Genomic DNA, 18,954 nt, shown 5'->3' with positions numbered 1-18,954 from the left:
GATTGGGTGGTTATAGAATAGGAGCTGCCTCGTATGGGCCAATAGGCCTTCTGCAGTTACCTTTGTTCTTATGTTCTTATGTTCTTAAAGAAAATAAATATAAAAAATTAGTGCAGGTATGCACGCAAGTATCCCAAATTATAAGCCTCTCCTAGGCTTATAATTAATAGGAAAGGCTACGCCTCTCCTATTCACCTGATACCTACTCTTATGTCCAGATAACATCTTAAGGGTGTGTTCTCTACTATAAATCAGTCAATAGTTTAAAAATAGCAACAGATAAAATCGACCATACGACATGCTGCAAACCTTGAGAGCTGGAACAGATTTTTAGGGAGAATTTTCTGCATTTGCATCGACTGGTACTTAATGAGAAACAAGCAGGCGAAGACATACGGAGGGAAATGCTTGGGCCTCGTAAAGTCAAGAGAGGATGGCATAGTGGAAGCGGATTTTAATGGGAGGGAAGTCAACAGAGAGAGCGGTGAGTAATTTGAAGCAGCCCATCTCTGATGTCAATACCGGGGGACTATAACAGGTAATTAGAGGTCTGCTTTGCATCCTCACGTATGATTAATGATATAATGACGGGCAAATATGTCCTGGGTGTTCCATTCTTAGAAAATTGCAGAACACTTGATTAGTGGTATACTTTTGTTAACATAAGAACATAAGAACATAAGAACAAAGGTAACTGCAGAAGGCCTATTGGCCCATACGAGGCAGCTCCTATTCTATAACCACCCAATGCCACTCATATACTTGTCCAACCCGTGCTTGAAACAATCGAGGGACCCCACCTCCACAATGTTACGCGGCAATTGGTTCCACAAATCAACAACCCTGTTACTGAACCAGTATTTACCCAAGTCTTTCCTAAATCTAAACTTATCCAATTTATATCCATTGTTTCGTGTTCTGTCCTGTGTTGATACTTTTAATACCCTATTAATATCCCCCCGGTTATGTCCATTCATCCACTTGTAAACCTCTATCATGTCACCCCTAACTCTTCGCCTTTCCAGTGAATGCAACTTAAGCTTTGTTAATCTTTCTTCATATGAAAGATTTCTAATTTGGGGAATTAACTTAGTCATCCTACGCTGGACACGTTCAAGTGAATTTATATCCATTCTATAATATGGCGACCAAAACTGAACTGCATAATCTAAATGGGGCCTAACTAGAGCAAGATATAGCTTGAGAACCACACCAGGTGTCTTGTTACTAACGCTGCGATTAATAAATCCAAGTGTCCGATTTGCCTTATTACGAACATTTATGCATTGATCCTTTTGTTTTAAATTCTTACTAATCATAACTCCCAGATCCCTTTCGCAATCCGACTTCGCAATCACAACACCATCTAGCTCGTATCTTGTAACTCTATCATCATTACCTAACCTCAGAACTTTACATTTATCAGCATTAAACTGCATCTGCCAATCCTTTGACCATTTCAAAACCCTATCTAGATCAACTTGAAGTGATAGTGAGTCCTCCTCCGAATTAATTTCCCTACCGATTTTCGTATCATCGGCAAATTTGCAAATGTTGCTACTCAAACCTGAATCTAAATCATTTATATATATTATAAACAACAGAGGTCCCAGGACAGAGCCTTGAGGCACTCCACTTACAACATTTTCCCACTCTGACTTGATTCCATTTATACTAACTCTCTGTTTCCTTTGGTATAGCCATGCCCTAATCCAGCTTAATATAGCACCCCCAATACCATGAGACTCTATTTTTTTAATCAGTCTTTCATGTGGCACTGTATCAAAAGCTTTGCTAAAGTCAAGGTATACAACATCGCAATCCTTACCACTATCAACTGCCTCAACAATGCTAGAATAAAAAGATAACAAATTTGTTAAACATGAACGGCCATTTATAAAACCATGTTGCGACTCAATTATTAATTTATGTTTTTCAAGATGAAGACGAATTTTATTTGCTATTATAGATTCGAGTAACTTTCCCACAATAGACGTTAGGCTAATTGGTCGATAGTTAGACGCAAGTGATCTATCTCCTTTCTTAAAAACTGGTATCACATTAGCAACTTTCCAAAACTCTGGCACTCTGCCTGACTCTATTGATTTATTAAATATGGTTGACAGTGGGTCACAAAGCTCCTCTTTGCATTCTTTAAGCACCCTAGCAAACACTTCATCCGGCCCTGGGGATTTGTTTGGTTTGAGTTTTACTATTTGTTTAAGAACATCCTCCCTGGTAACTGCTAAACTCGTCAACCTGTCCTCGTCCCCACCCACATAGACTTGTTCGGCTGAAGGCATATTGTTAAGTTCCTCTTTAGTAAATACAGATACAAAATATTTATTAAAAATACTACTCATCTCTTCATCACTATCTGTTATTTGACCTGTCTCAGTTTTTAATGGACCTATCCTTTCCCTAGTCTTAGTACGATATAACTGAAAAAACCCTTTAGGATTTGTCTTTGCTTGCCCTGCTATGCGAACTTCATAGTTTCTTTTTGCTTTCCTTATCTCTTTTTTAACATTTCTAACCAGTTGTACGAATTCCTGTTCTAAAGTGACCTCCCCATTTTTAATCCTTTTGTACCAAGCTCTCTTTTTACCTATAAGGTTCTTCAAATTCTTTGTTATCCACTTTGGGTCATTAGTATACGATCTATTCAATTTGTATGGTATACTACGTTCCTGTGCTTTGTTTAGAATATTCTTAAATAAGTTATATATTGAATCCACATCGAAATCCCCATTTAAGTCACCTATCGCTGGGTTCATGTCTCGCTCCAAGACCGGCCCACACCCCATACCCAAGCCTTTCCAATCAATTTGACCCAAAAAATTTCTTAGGCTATTAAAATCAGCTTTTCGAAAATCTGGCACTTTAACAGAATTTTCTCCTACTGGTCTATTCCATTCTATGCTAAATCTGATTTCTTTGTGATCACTGCTCCCTAGCTCACTCCCTATTTCGATGTCATTAATTTGCGTTTCCCTGTTAGTTAACACTAAATCTAAAATATTATTTTCCCGTGTTGGTTCCTTAATGTGTTGCGTAAGAAAGCAATCGTCAATTAATTCTAGAAAATCTTCTGCTTCACTATTCCCTGTTTTGTTCAACCAGTTTATTCCGCTAAAATTAAAGTCACCCATGACATAAATACTGTTAGATCTAGATGCTCTAGATATTTCATCCCATAGATGCTTTGCTTCCATTCTGTCTAAATTTGGTGGCCTATATATTACTCCTATTATAATATTATTAGCTTTTTCGTTTAATTCTATCCAAATAGTTTCTGTGTGTGGCTCTGTTTTGATTCCCTCTTTGAGACTACATTTCAAATTGTCCCTAACATATATGGCTACTCCACCTCCTCGTCTAATATATCTATCTGTGTGAAATAGTTTAAATCCATATATTTGATATTCAGCTAATAGTTCTCTATTTTCTACATTCATCCACGTTTCGGTAAGTGCAATAATATCTATTTTTTCTGTGCAGACAAGAGCATTTAATTCGTTAATTTTATTTCTTAGACTTCTACTGTTAGTGTAATATACCCTAAGTGAATTGTTATTTTGCGGACCTTCTCTTTCTCTGATCGTTTTGCCAATTCCTTTCTCCCACAAACACATACTTTTATTACCTCCTTCCTCCAAATCAATTCCCATACCTCTATCTACTAACAGTTTAAACCCAAACAAACACCTCTAACCACTTCTTCTAGCGAGTTCGCAACAGCAACAACCCCAGCTCTCGATAGATGCACCCCATCACGAGCATACATTTCATTTCTTCCATAGAAGTGTTCCCAGTTGTCTATGAAAGATATTGCATTTGATTTGCAATATCTTTCCAGCCGGCAATTGACACCAAGTGCCCTCGATATCCATTCATTTCCCACTCCCTTTCTTGGAAGAATGCCACATATGATCGGGATTCCTCCCTTGCTCCTAACTAACTCTATGGCTGTTTTATACCTCTGAATCAGTTCCTCACTCCTGACTCGACCAACATCATTTCCTCCCACGCTAATGCAAATAATGGGATTGTTCCCATTACCAGCCATAATATCATTCATGTTGTTTATAATATCACCAATGCCAGCTCCGGGATAGCAAACCCTTAACCTGTTCCCCCTATCTCTAGCACAAAACGTTCTATCCAAATACCTTATCTGGGAATCTCCCACAACTAATGTTTGCTTAGGTACTTCCTTTACTTTCTGAGGGGCCTGCGCTTCCTTTCTCTTCGTTGCTTTCCCTTTTGCGCGATCCACAGTCTCTCCACAGCACTCGTCCTCCAAAACGTCAAATGAATTTGAAGTTGCTATGGCGTTTGAAGGCGGCTTTATCAAAGTCTTCTTAAGGCCCCTGTCTTTCGCAACTCTCCAAGACGAGGTCCCTTTACTGCTGGTCTCCTCCTTCGTTACTTCTCGTTGTTTTTTAAGCTGACGCACCTCCTCCCGCAGAGAGTCCAACTCTGTCCTCAGGGCTCCCACTAGAGTCACCAGGTCCTTCACTACAACTTCCATATTGCTATGATACAGTTAACAGTTGTCACTTTGTGGTAGCGAGTACTGGCACCCCATGACTTGTCGAGTGGCTTTTGACAAACTGTCCCACGCACGGACGAAACATCTGTTTCTAAAAATAAGATTAGATGAGCACCCTGCGAGTGTCTTTATGATGGAGCAGGTAATTTTACTTGAGCATGGTCTCAAGTAAAATTCATCAAGTTATTATTCATCACGTGACTTTCAAATCAACATCATAAATTCAGAAATAAATAGCCATAGGGAGGAGAGAGCAATATGTGTACACACACACACACATCCACACATACACACACACGCACATCCACACATACACACACACGCACATACTGAATAACAGCAAGAGGTGTAGTTTTTTTAAGAGCAGGTAAAACAGTTGTATAAAAAGGTGCAAGTGTTTGATGTGAGCAGTACAATGTAACTCCCGCGTGCACAATGCTCCAGTGTTGTGCACGCCTCAAAGGTCACAATGGTAAGTCAATGTAACTAATTAATATTCACGGAAATGTGTTTTGTTGCGTATTCTCTCTGGAAAAACAGAACCCAACAAAAACCCCGCTACATATAATGGCACCCGGACGGAGTTGGTATAAAAAAGAATGGAAACAGCGCTTCAAACTTGATGGGGAGAAGCAAGTTTATGTTTAGATAAGCTCGGTATTATTAATTATAATACAAATAGCAACTTTATTTCTGCCTTTCATTGTTTTCTTTATAGATCTTTTGTTTACCCCTGAAACATGGCGCTCTTATGACTACAGAAGCTCACAAATACTTTTTTTTCTGAAAGTAGACGTTTGTGTGTTATATTAGTATTTGAATATAATATTAATACAATACATAATATATTTGAACATAATAAGAACATAAGAATCATGGAAACTGCAGGTCTATTGGATGACTAAGTTAATTCCTCAAATTAGAACCCTTTCATATGAAGAGAGATTAACAAAGCTTAAATTGCATTCACTGGAAAGGCGAAGAGTTAGCTTTGACATGATAGAGGTTTACAAGTGGATGAATGGCCATAACAAAGGGGATATTAATAAGGTGTTAAAAGTATCAACACAAGACAGAACACGAAACAATGGCTATAAATTGGATAAGTTTAGATTTAGGAAAGACTTGGGTAAATACTGGTTCGGTAACAGGGTTGTTGATTTGTGGAACCAATTACCGCGTAACGTGGTGGAAGTGGGGTCCCTCGATTGTTTCAAGCGTGGGTTGGACATGTATATGAGTGGGATAAGAACATAGAACATAAGAACAAAGGCAACTGCAGAAGGCCTATTGGCCCATACGAGGCAGCTCCTATTTATAACCACCCAATCCCACTCATACATGTCCAACCCATGCTTGAAACAATCGAGGGACCCCACCTCCACAATGTTACGCGGCAATTGGTTCCACAAATCAACAACCCTGTTACTGAACCAGTATTTACCCAAGTCTTTCCTAAATCTAAACTTATCCATTTTATACCCATTGTTTCGTGTTCTGTCTTGTGTTGATACTTTTAATACCCTATTAATATCCCCTTTGTTATGTCCATTCACTCACTTGTAAACCTCTATCATGTCACCCCTAACTCTTCGCCTTTCCAGTGAATGCAACTTAAGCTTTGTTAATCTTTCTTCATATGAAAGATTTCTAAGGATTGAGTGGTTATAAATAGCTGCCTAATATGGGCCAATAGGCCTTCTGCAGTTACCTTTATCTCAATACCATCCAGCTCATATCCTCTAACTCTATCATCATTACCTGTGTGTGCTTAAATTGTATGATGGTGTAAGGTTAATTTTGCTGGAAAGAAGTGGATGGGCGGACTAGATTTGTTGTAGTTCAATCAGACATTTTTGATTGAGTTGCCCCCATGAACCATTCATTTTTTAACTACACAGGAAAGGAAAATAGGAATACAGGGCATACTATTACAATCTTGAAATATCCAATGTAAAATGACCATTGATGTAATTTGAGACATAAAACAAAGTCCATGTAATGGAAATGTGAGATATGGGAATATAGATTGTATTAGCAAATGTTAAGAAATCGGTCAATTTAGGAAAGTGATCCAAATGAGATTATAAATAAATAGTTTGTCAGATAATGACAGGATGTGTAGAGTCCTGGCTTACCCTTTGGTAAATTTCAGGATAATCTGTAAGTATTGTATATAGATTGTTTTATATTTATATAGATTATTATATGTTATATAAGGGGTTGAGGCTAGGAAATGACGATAATTACAGGATATGAGCTGGATGATGATGCGATTGCGACAGGGATCTGGGAGTTACGATTAATAACAATTTAAAGGCAAAAAGTTAATGCATAAACTTGTGAGAGTGGATATAAACAGGAGCTGCCACGTATGGGCCAACAGGCCTTCTGCTGTTTCCTTGATTCTTATGAGATAAATTTCATCACTGGACATAAACAGCTGGATAAGTAACATTGTATTTCTCCCGCAGCAGGTAGATTCTGGGGGTATGCATGCCAGTTAACAGAAGGCTTGTAAAAGGCGTGAGAAAATGCTTATTTTTCCGTTTGGATTGTGGATGGTTGGGGGAGGTGTTGCTTAACGAGGTTGTGGGCGCGCAAAAACGCGGGAAACAGGAGAGTAAATGGGGTGGTAAGTAGGTAAACAAGACTGGCCAGCTCCCACGTGGTCCGCCACACCACATGTACGAGAGGGGGACGAGTGGGCATTAACGTGTACATAATGACCAAACCACACAGCGGAAGATGTTTTGCTCCTTTCTCTTAATCTGTTGGCTCATATGTAGTCACTCCTATCTATATCCAGCCCGACTCATTCATATACACGTGTAACCTACGCTTGACACAATTAAGGTGTCCTACGTCTATTATGTTACCCGATAATTGGTTCTACAAACCTGTTGCCATACCACTATTTACCCAGATCTATTCCAGATCTAAACTTATCGAACTTTATATCCGTTGTTTCGTGTTCTATTGTGTGTTGATATATTTAATACCTTATTAATATTACATTTGTTACGCTCATTCATCCACTTCAGTCAGTCGTGTGACCCCTAACTCTTCGCCTTTGTAGAGAATGCAAATTATGCTTTTTTCAGTTTTTCTCCATATAAAAGATCCTATTCCTCATCCTATTCTTACCTTCCATTTTCTGATGACCTTTTATTTGGTGATTATATCTTCAGCCACGTTATTGTGACTCATCGTCTTTCATTTTTGTCTTGCCTGCTTCTCCTGGGCGCCTGACAGCTGGGTGGACAGCGCTTCGGATTCGTAGTCCTGAGGTTCCGGGTTCGATCCCCGGTGGAGGCGGAGACAAATGGGCAAAATGTTTCTTTCACCCTAACGCCCCCTGTTACCTAGCAGTAAATAGGTACCTGGGAGTTAGCTGCTACGGGCTTGCTTCCTGGGGGTGTATAACAAAAAGGAGGCCTGGTCGAGGACAGGGCCGCGGGGACGCATAAGCCCCGAAATCATCTCAAGATAACCTCCTCACCTCTCATCTCACTCTTACCTACTCCTCACCTCTCGTCTTATTTATTTGCCCGTCCCGTCCGCTTCTATATTCTACGGGCTCACCATAGCCTGTGCTACATGGGCATTTCATTCTCAGTAGCTAAATCTGAAACTACAACATCCGCTTCTATTTAGAACGACTTGATAATAGTCCAGGACGGTTACGGGCTCACCGAGCTACATAGACAGTTCGTTCAGAGTAGCTGAATCTCGAACAACAAGAACAGGACGAACTGAAACGTTTTCTGGTGTTGTTTGGTCATAATATCACCATCAGCCACGTTATTGTGACTCGTCGTCGTCTGTTTAAGGTATGTATACGTGGAGTGGGTTATTCTACTTCCAAGCCTGAGAGGCACTTTGTTGCATAAGCCTCTTTGAAGAGGTTTTAAAATTATTTATTCGTAAGTATATTTTGAACGCTTTACATACACAATCTTCAATTGCTTTTAGGTATATTGTCCATGGCAAGAACGTTGAGAAATAACAATGTAACACAAAAAACTTTAAATCCACACGCCAAATAGATAAGATAACATTGATACGAGAATTTTATAATTGTGATGTGGTTCTTGTTTATAACTAAACCAGTTATATTATCACCCACCTCTAGTCCTGAAAAGAATTTTAATGGATGATTCAACCCATTGGTTGAGGCGGACGGTCGAATGTCAGTAGAATTCCCGTGGGAAAACTATTGGATGATGATCACCACTGACGTCTGAGACTTCAGACGGCTGAGTGGACAACATGCAGGATTCGTAGTCCTAAGGTTCCGGGTTCGATCCCCGGCGGAGGCGGAAACAAATGGGCATAGCCTGATGGCCATGTTCTCCTAGCAGTAAATAGGTACCTGGGAGTTAGACAGCTGCTACGGGGTGCGTAACAAAAAGGAGGCCGGGACGCTAAGCCCCGAAATTATCTGACGATAACCAGTGTTAAAATTGTCAGAAATGCAGCGGTTACGTAGCCAGAAGCTAGGTAAAACCCAACACCTTTACCTACCGAAGCCGATTATCAGTTACACACAAGAAGCGTCAATATTGTAGTTGTTTTAGTTTCGCTAAGTCACCACAACTGTCCCCCCCCCCCAGCCGCGTCTGTACAAGGGACAGGATGCAGAAAGCAGCGGGTTTTCCTCCTGGGGGGGGGGAGGGGTGTTGTACAAGAGGATATGGCGCCGTGCTCGCTCAGAGGACGAGTGACTGTCCGGTAAATTCGGGGAAAAACTTTATTTGACTTATGATGATTTAAAAGTAGCGTGAGTGTTGAGGGGCAAATACTCCCTATAACAAAAAACTTGTTGTCGGCAAGTACACTTAATTTGGCGGACACAGGGCTTGGGTATAGCTGTCAAGGGTGAAGCACGAGGGCTTCTGTAGAACATGCGGGACCTGCCAGGCTGGGTGGGTAGAGGGTCCCCGCCAACACCTGGATGGGGTTGACCGGTCCACCACGGTGGCAGGCCAGTCAACCGCTGGGGTGTGTGGAGGGGTGGTGGTGATCCCGTCCAACTTGTTGGTGGTAGACCTCACCTGGCCGATTACAACCCGTCAATATTTCGAACGTGAAGTGCTGATAATTATGTACTTTATATTTTCGTGAAGAGTTTAAGTTAAAAAGCTGCCGGCCATCTATTACAGCATACACCATAATAACGTTTTTGTAGTCTTCGTTGCTTTTGTCATTTAAATTCATGCCTCCTGATCGTGAAATTTGTGTGTACCATTTACTAAAAGGTCAGTAAATCCAAAAAGACTAGATATTGATCAGTTTGCTTATTTTGTCGGGTTATTAATTAATTTACACAAAATAAGTTATGGTATCCGCAGCAATGACGGACGACAGAGGCGGCAAGGCCACGGCAAGACCAGTTGTCAAGAGGGAGGGAAAAAGTGGATGGTTCACTTATTTATCCATAAGATTCTTGGCGGTTCGCGCTCTTGCCCGTTTTCTGTGGTGCTTGTGGTGGGTAAACTATTGGAATGTTGGCCGCCTGGCGCTCACCTGCCACCAGTCCCTCTTCCCACACTCTGTCACACCTATAGCCGAGAGGTGATGAGAAACACCTATTGAAAAAGGAGCCCAGGTAACTGGCTCTTCACTTGTACTGCTACCACAGCCCTGTGCTTATTGCTTATTAAATTGAATGGAAATCAACGCGGAACAGAGGAATTCTATTACATTATCTTTTGTTAGTAATGTTACCAATAAATATAAGTTATTAATAGCGGTATATACTGTTCTCGTGGGAGCGGTATACTGGGTATACTGGAAGCAGAGAAGTAAAAGCTGTTGTAAGTTTGTTGACCCTTAAGTCCTCCATTTCCAGGAGCAGGAGCAAGCACAAGTCGTATTAAGTCTTAATTGTTGCTAATTGTGCTCTGACCTCCTTAACACGAAAGGAAACTAAATGTGTTTTTTAGCTCTTGAGTTTAGGAAAGATAATTTGTAATGTTGCAGTATTTCCAGGAACTTACTTGTTGATGATAATATTTTAGATTATTCAGTTTCTCGGTACAAGTTTTGCTATAGTCAGGGAAGAAACGGCTCGGCCTTATAAACACTACATAAGTTATCTCTCACTTTCACCTCCCCCTCTTCCTCCGGCTCACTTCTCTCCTTCCTGCTCTTACCCGTCCCTCGCTTGCCTTAAACTCTCACCTTTCCCTCCCTAATCCCAGTTCTTCATCATGCCCGCCGCTCTCCCTCTCCAAATAAAACACGGGGATACGTGAAGTAATTAGAGCAATGGATTATCCATCTGAATGTTGTTCAGATGTTTCAGACAGCGCCTCCAGTTACATACATCTCGTTAGTTGTCAAATGGGAATTGTACGAGCGCCTACAGGTTGTGGTACTGTCAGTCGCCGCGTGGGGGCCGCGGACAACAACGCTCCTCACTGATCAGGTGGTCACCCAGGAAGCCTGGCCCGAGGCTGGGTTGCCAGAGTAGAGAAACTCTGGAAAGTGGTCACAGCTAGACACTGAACAACAACAAACAGATGTTTGTTGATGTTCAGTGATGCCAACAAAGTCTTCCACTGGACAATCGAAAATATCATGGCTTTCAAGTATTCCAGCTACTGAGATATGAAACAAAAATTGAACTATGCAGAATACAAGACGTAATCAAGTTTTCCTCGTTCATCGGAAACCAGAAGTAAGGGATCTAGGAATGATGACGTTGGATGACCAGACGTTTTGTCGGCCAGGAAAATGATAGGGTAGATTATGAAGGCCTTCAAATAAAGGGACGCCGCCACGATGCTCCTATGTTTCAAATCACTTGTGGTATTCCATCTACATTACAGCTCGATACTATTCATTCAAATTAGGAGACCTGCAAGAGAAGGAATGTAGGAAACTTTCACTGCACGTTCATGTGTGTGTGTGTATATAGCAAAGATTTCAAAAGGCACAAAATAGAAAAATGACCATCAGAAGCCCAAGGCTTTTTCAACTTCCTCCTACCAAACGAAAAAATATTGCCCGAGCAAAGGTTGTCGAGCAACACCCTTACCAATCAGGTTATCATCAGACAAACCTAGCCTCAGGCCAGACATGGAGGAAAGAACAATTCTCGAAATCGACTGCAGGTAAATCCACGTCAAGGACCTCCCTCTGCTCCTATGGTAAGCGAACGCACCATGGCCATCATGCCTGGTGGCCATCATGCGTCCTGGTGGCCAACACACGGAGGCGACCATGTATGTAATACTAATTTAAATTCCAGTAACGGGCGAGCCGCGTGCGGTGGTGGCTGTACTGTCCAATGTGGTACAGAAGGTCTTCCTGTCCACCACCGTCTTCCTCAACATGCCGCGGTTTGCCATTATTTTAGATTTCACATTGTTTTAATTTAATATGATTTGCTGGACAAAAAACGTCTCGTGTGTGATGTTCTTTTGAATGTAATGGTAGGTTAGTCTCGGTTAATGTAGTAGGCCAGTAGTAGGATAATTTTTCAGATGGGTACTTGAAAAAGGTCTTTGATGAAAACTTGCTCAATATTCAAATAATCGTGCGAATTATGGCTGTAATTCTATCCAGGAATTATATACTGAATAATTAGTGCTGTGGAAGAATTTTGTTTGTGTTTACCGCCACATTCAACTCGCTCACGTCAGTCTGACTCGCCTGTTAAGTTGACTTACTCCCACACTTAGTGTGGTTGCTACTAGTGAAGGGTGGTTGTCTACACAGTGGGTGTAGGTGTTCTCAAGTAAGTTAAACACAAAGTGTGAGCAAGTGTTACTAAGGGATGTAGCAACGCTCCACATAGAAAACGGTTCTCACGGGAGACTATGTTCTCCGGAAGGCAATTTTCCGCGGGTCGCCTATTGCCAGATCTAATGGTTGCGTGCTTGCGGTATTTTATTATTTAACCCAATCCGGGGGATAGACGAGGGATTAGATTTTGTGGTAAAAATGTGCATTGTAGATGGTGTGCGTGTATGGAGGAGTGAGGGGGGAGGGGTGCAGGTGGTTGAGGTAGTGTTAAACCACGTGCCAGGTGATAATATCCAAGAGGATGGGGTGGGGTGGGGGGGTTGTGGTGGTGACGTTGCTGCCTTCCAACTCCACTCGTGGTTTTTGGTGGCACTGATGTGGCAGTCCTCTACCTGTGGCAGGTTGCCACAGGTAGAGGAGTGAACACAGACCAGCATCGCGCCAATGCGCGCGCGCGCACACACACTACAACTCTTCTCTCTTCACCCCCCGACCTTCCCCCCCCCCCACATTCCCGCTTCATGGAGGGTCACCCAGCTCTTCCTCCCCATGTGGCGCCGTCTGTTCGGTGTGATTTACTGGGTGGTAGCGCGTCCACTGCTTGCTGGACGTCAGGCACCAGCCCGGCAAGTTGCCGTTCTCGCTCGTTAATGCTTTAATGCAGCTCTGATGGAGCGACAGTTGCCGCGTGTTTTTGCGTTGAATATTGTGTGTGAATCAGCGCGGGAGAAGCCGTAGGTAACGACAAGAGAAAGTGGTGATAATGGGCAGTGGTGGGAGACGCGGAGGAGCCTCATTGATCAGGCCGTTGCCATAGCGACGCCCACCCTCCCAGCCTCCCCCCAGGCCGGCCGCCCTCCCTGCCCTCGCCGCCCTCCACGCTCCTAGCGGCAGCGCCACGCACCAACACACTCCCACACTTACCAAACCTCTACTTACTCGCTGCCACACCTGATGATTACTGATAAGCTGGGCACGTCGAGGTGTGGTGGTCGTTAGTGTGAAGAAAGCGGCGGGACGGGAGTGTTGCGCAAGCCAGCGGTTGTGGTGAATGTGGTAGTGGTGTTGATGCTGGTGGTGAGGAGTCTCTAGTGCTCATGTTGTACAGTACTCGCCGCGCCACCTGGCAATGTGCGGGAGAGAGACGAGTGACAGCTGTGTGCGCTGCTCCTCCTACCACCACTGTGACATGTACAGTGAGGGCTGCCCCGCCTCACACTATCTGTACGGGTGCTGTAGCTGGCGGCTGGTGGGAGTGTGCTCGGCGGTGTAAGGCAGGCGGGAGTGATGCGCATGTACCAGGGCCCACTCCCGGCGCCAGGGGGCCTGCCCCTGGCTCCTGCCCCTGCTGCCCGCCGCACCAAGGCCTCTCCTCACCTGCCCCCTACCCTGCGTGCCCATCACCACCACCATCATCACCGTCCAGCCTCCCACACTGCTGCCTTTCCTGTTCCCTCACTACCACACCCATCATGCACCCATCACCACCATCACAACAACCACCACTACCACAGGACTGGCCATGGCCACAACCACCACCACCACCACCATAGTTCCAATAACCCCCAAGGTAGGCATCTGCCCCCCCCCCCCTCCTCTGATAGCTCATTAGTCTAATGTTTACATGTTAATTTCCAATGATGTTTTTGAGTGCAACTCAAATAATAAATAATGGCATTTAGGTCTACATGAAAATAGTGTTAATGTTGGTTGGCCATTCGCCTCAAGGTTCTGATTTTTGTAATAAACAGATAAAAACTGTAATTATCTTGGTAATTATGCTATGATTTGGTACAACTTTATGGAGAAAAACAATTATAATATGGCTACTGTATATACAGTAATCCTGTAAGATAAAGGAAATACAGTAGCAAATTTTGTACAGTATAGGATGTTTTTAACGTGTATTAAATGTATTTAACATTGTATTTAATATTTAACATAAATGTATTTAACATTGGTCGTATTATATTTAATTACATAACTATTCAATGCTTTTCATAAGGTCTACCTGGTAGTAAATGTTAATTTATTCTTCTTTTCCAGGCAAAGGTCTGGACATGTCGCTGTTAAAGCAGCCCAAAGCACTGTGAGTAATCCCAGATAATGTTTTCATGTTGAGACTCTTGTATGCCAGTATTGTACTATATTATTAGTTCCTAAATGGATTTGTTTTCGTCTAGTTTTATTTTGTGTTATAATTTGTATTTAATCGGGGAAGATAGAGAGGGAAGAAGTGGTATTGTTTACTGTTAATGTTTCCTTGATGATTTCAGTGATGGAAGTCATGTCAACGATGAGCTCATTCTTTCTGAGGACAGTGATGATGACGAGGTAAATAATTGTGAAATTGTTGGCACTGTACTGTACTGTAATGCATAGTTGTTTAATTGCCTTACATATCAGTAGAAATAGTTTAAAGCTAGTATTTGGTGAATTTATTTTATCTGGAATTGTGGGGCCAGTTTTTTGTAATTTAAAAAAAATTATATTGTAATTAAGCTTGTAATGTTCATGAAGATTCATATTCATTGTATAATATGGTTAATGTACTTCATTTAACAGACAAGGGTCAGTGATACAACAAACAGCAGGCCGGTGTCCAGCTCAGCCCAGTTTGGTACTCCTGCTAGTCATTTGCAGTCTTCTATAGGGCCTCCTACCAACTCCATCCCCCCACTGTCACCAATTTCACCAAAGACATCAGAGGAATCTTCCTCTTCAGATGATACCAGTGATTCAGATGTGTCTTCCAATAGTGCGTCTGACGACGAGCAACCCGAGTGCTCACCCACGGTGAGTCGCAGCAGTTCATGCTCTGCCCAAACATGTATCCAACGTAAATAGATGATTGAAAATACTTAGATTAATATAAAGCTGTAGCAGCAACCAATTAGCTAAAAATTACTAAATTATCTTCTCAGTACTGTAATATATATATAATTTTTGTTATATAAATTTGAGTATAAAATATAAACCCTTGCTACATTTTATTTTGTTCAGAGGCATTGTCATTTTACACATTACCTATGAACAAATGCATTAATATTTGCTTAATTATAGTTGATAATTGATTCATAATGTTGTCTTGAATACTTGAGTATAGCATACACATGCAGTATTTAATGAAATATTTGATAGCATACTAGTACAGTATATGTGTGTTTATTATATACCTGTATTGTACTGTATATGATAACAGAATAGCAACAGGTGGAAAATATATTTTTATTTGCTTCAGTGCTGATTTGTAGATTTTAATTCGTCTTCCTGTGTTTTTATGTTATCAAATTTTTCATCACATGTTTTTGTGTTCTATCACGTGTGTGTGTGTGTGTTATACTTATTTGTTTTTATGCATTTAGTATACAAATAAAGATCTATGCTCAGTGTTCCATTATCTTCTTTATATTTTATATAATAATTTTAAAATTTTCAATAGTTGTAGAACAGTCTTCTAGAGTTTATTCCAGCCATATACAACTCTGTTGATAAAAAAAAAGTACTTCTTGTTCTCCTTTTTACACTTTTCCGCTGCAGTTTGCATGTTGAGTAAGGTTGCTGGTTCTCGGCCACTAAGTTACTAATGCCATTAAATAGATTAAAAAATGTTTAACATAGTTTGTAAGTAATTAATATGTGATTTGAAGGGAAGGTTTATCTATAAAATGACAACTCTGTTAAATCTGTGGATTCAACACCTGTTGAGATAATAATAAAATGTAATTGACAGAAACTTCAGCAGTCCAGTTTAAGATATTGGTAATCTTGTCACTGGGGATTGAGCAGATACTGTGTTTATATTATGCTATTTTAAAGGAGTTCTGCCAATTTAAACATGTATGATGTATATTATTACAGTATACCAATACTGTGTTTATATTATCTTTTCTTCCTCTGTAGTATCTTTAAATATACAGTATTACGATAAGAGTCCGAATATTAATCTAGTGCCAGTAACATAATACTGTATACCATACAATATTTCACTAAGATTGAATAATAATAACCAAGAACTGTCCATCGTCAGTGTTTTCTGGTTGCCTAATTTACACACATCTGGTCCTACTTTATCACTTCTTATCAGCTTTACAAAAGCATAAGATAAACGTTTTTCTCAGACCTGACAAGTTCAAAATGTTGGAACATATGGTTTATTTTTAGTGTTTTATATTTGCATATTAATCTATTTGAAAAGTACAGTATTGTAAATAATTTTTGGGTTTAGTTTTGTGGAACACTTTCAAATGATGCTAGATTTATTTTGTTACGAGTGGCCGTTGACCAGCAATTTTACTCTGGCTTTGGTTCTGCTTATTTCTAATTTAAAGATGCTTCCCTCTATTTTCTCTTATTCTTTTAACAATTTCTGTTGTCTATGGTCACCACATCCCTCCTTATTTGTCATCAAATTTGGATATTATATTGCCTATTTCTGAAATCCATTTTTGTTGCATGTCTGAAGAATTTATATTTCATCAGTATATTTATTTTGGTACAGACACAATACTACAGCTGCAAACATCAGTTTAGGTCTGACATAAATTGGAACTAATTTCTTTAACATTAATCCAGCAATATACTTTAAGGCTATTCTGAAGGGTAAATAAACACCAGAAAGTACAGCTACAGTGCTGTACTTACTGCCAGAAAGTACAGATACAGTACTGTACTTATTTCCCTTCTGTGGCATCTTAGTTATACTGATTTCTGAATTAACTTCACTCAAAATATTTATAAGTTCTGGAAACATATTCATGTAATTTCTTATGGGCCTTAGGTGAATCATTGGTATATACATCATTGGTATATACAGTATAAGGAACATATTCTGGCCAGCCCCGAACTTTCTGGAACCCCATTAGTGACCTGCCTCCATGTATAAAATTCCCTTCTGAAGTTTTTCAAATGAGAATTTTTTTATCCATTTACGTAGAAGTGCTCTGTATAATGTACTTCCAATATTTGGATATTTCCAAATTAGTCTTCCAAATTCTGCTCAAAAAATTATAATTCATAAAAAATTTAACCCTCCCGTACAATTGTTGCTTTAATGAGTAACTATTATAGAAACTCGTTAAATTTTTTACATGCAGAATTTTGCTGATTGAAGTTAAAATGGTTCGTTAGCAAGTTGTCATTTCACTTTCTCACTCACTTGTCTGTCTCACTCACTTTCCTCTAATGTCCCTAACAACATCTTAAATTATTAGCGAGTCCTTCCTATCTCCCCTATTTTATATACAGTACTGGTATATTATTTGTCCAATGCCAATCCAGCTTCTTTGTCTTGATTTAAGACTTTGAAGCTGCTCCAGATTGGATAACAAAGTTCCTCTACATTTGTTGCAAAATCCAGGGCATTATCCCATCTGGCCTCATTGCTTTGTACTTCTGACATCGAAGTGAAGTCTTTTAATTTTCTTTAGTAATATTTATTGGGCGCTCTTCCTTTCATTGTTTTGAAGCTTAATTTTCATATGTTAAAATCTTTATCTTCAATTTGCACACTGAATGTATTCAATAAATGTCAAAGTTCTCACCAGTCATTGCTTGACATATATTTCATTGACTGTCTTCCTCTTCATACAGTATTTGTACTAATTACTAGCCAATTGTAGCATGTTATATGCAATAACCTAAACCACAATCCTAATTCTGATAGGATTGTGGCTTAGGTAATTGTATATATATTCCAAACTCTCATCATTGCACTTCAGAATCTGTTGTCAAACCATGATTTTTATTTCATCATTGTTTTAGCCATGGAATTAATTGTTTTACTCCTTCATATATGTTGCAGAATGCATCATATATGAAGTATACTGGGTATTTATGTTGTTTCCCTGAAATTCTAGATGTTATTCAATATTTCAGAAATTCTCATTATTCTGCATATCTTCCTATCTGCTGTATTTTTCTTGATCTTACCTTTGACAAGATCTTTGCTAATTGTCAGATTCTTAAAACTTTCTTTATCCATCAGTTTAACATTACTGAGTGTCAGTTCAGATGCTTGCTCGTGTTTTTCATGTGTATGTTGTACAATTTATCTGTGCTGTACTTGGTAATGTTTTCCTTAAAGGTAAATTCATATTTAACTTCAGTGACCTTGGCATTAAGTTTTGTACTAAGTTATCTTTGTTAGTTCTTGATGTAATATCCTCCTTAATACACAACCACTGAACGTAATCACTCTTCCATCTTTTCACTGATATTTTTGGATATTTGGGGTTGGTTGCTATCTCTTGATCTTGTACCTTATAACCTTATATGTTTGTTTTTTGGTACTTTGGCTACAGCTTAGTCAGGTTACTATTGTTTAGCAATGTCTGAAACAAATCTTTGTATTAATTTACATTATTTTATAACCTGTATTATTTGTTGCACCTGTTTGTCAGTTTTGCTTTTGCTCTGTGATATCCTGATCAAGCCTTCATTCTTTGCATTATTTTTTTGGCTACTCCATACTTCCTCTGAAGTCAATCTAACAGCTGCCACTTACCTCCTCAAAGTCTGGCTTTCCTTATTTAATTTACTGCCATTGCCCCATTTCTGGGGAAGACGACAAAACTTGACACCACCGACACTGCCTCCTAGAGCCCTTAACCATTCGTAAAGAAACTGACCATACATACCTGGTG

The 18,954-nt window shown here is 40.1% G+C and overlaps 1 protein-coding gene across 1 annotated transcript in view; it reads left to right on the top strand.

Annotated features, from left to right (window-relative positions):
* The window catches only part of lilli (AF4/FMR2 family member lilliputian), a 173,815-nt gene that overhangs the window by 128,585 nt on the left and 26,276 nt on the right, over positions 1–18,954 (top strand). Inside the window, 3 exon segments of the mRNA XM_045747644.2 lie at positions 14,357–14,399; positions 14,587–14,644; positions 14,876–15,106. Of these exon segments, the coding sequence (XP_045603600.2) occupies positions 14,357–14,399; positions 14,587–14,644; positions 14,876–15,106 (332 nt within the window).

The sequence above is a fragment of the Procambarus clarkii genome, chromosome 24, assembly GCF_040958095.1.
Source record: "Procambarus clarkii isolate CNS0578487 chromosome 24, FALCON_Pclarkii_2.0, whole genome shotgun sequence".
In the NCBI taxonomy this organism is placed as follows: Eukaryota; Metazoa; Arthropoda; class Malacostraca; order Decapoda; family Cambaridae; genus Procambarus; species Procambarus clarkii.
This window is presented reverse-complemented; position numbering and strand designations above follow the sequence as displayed.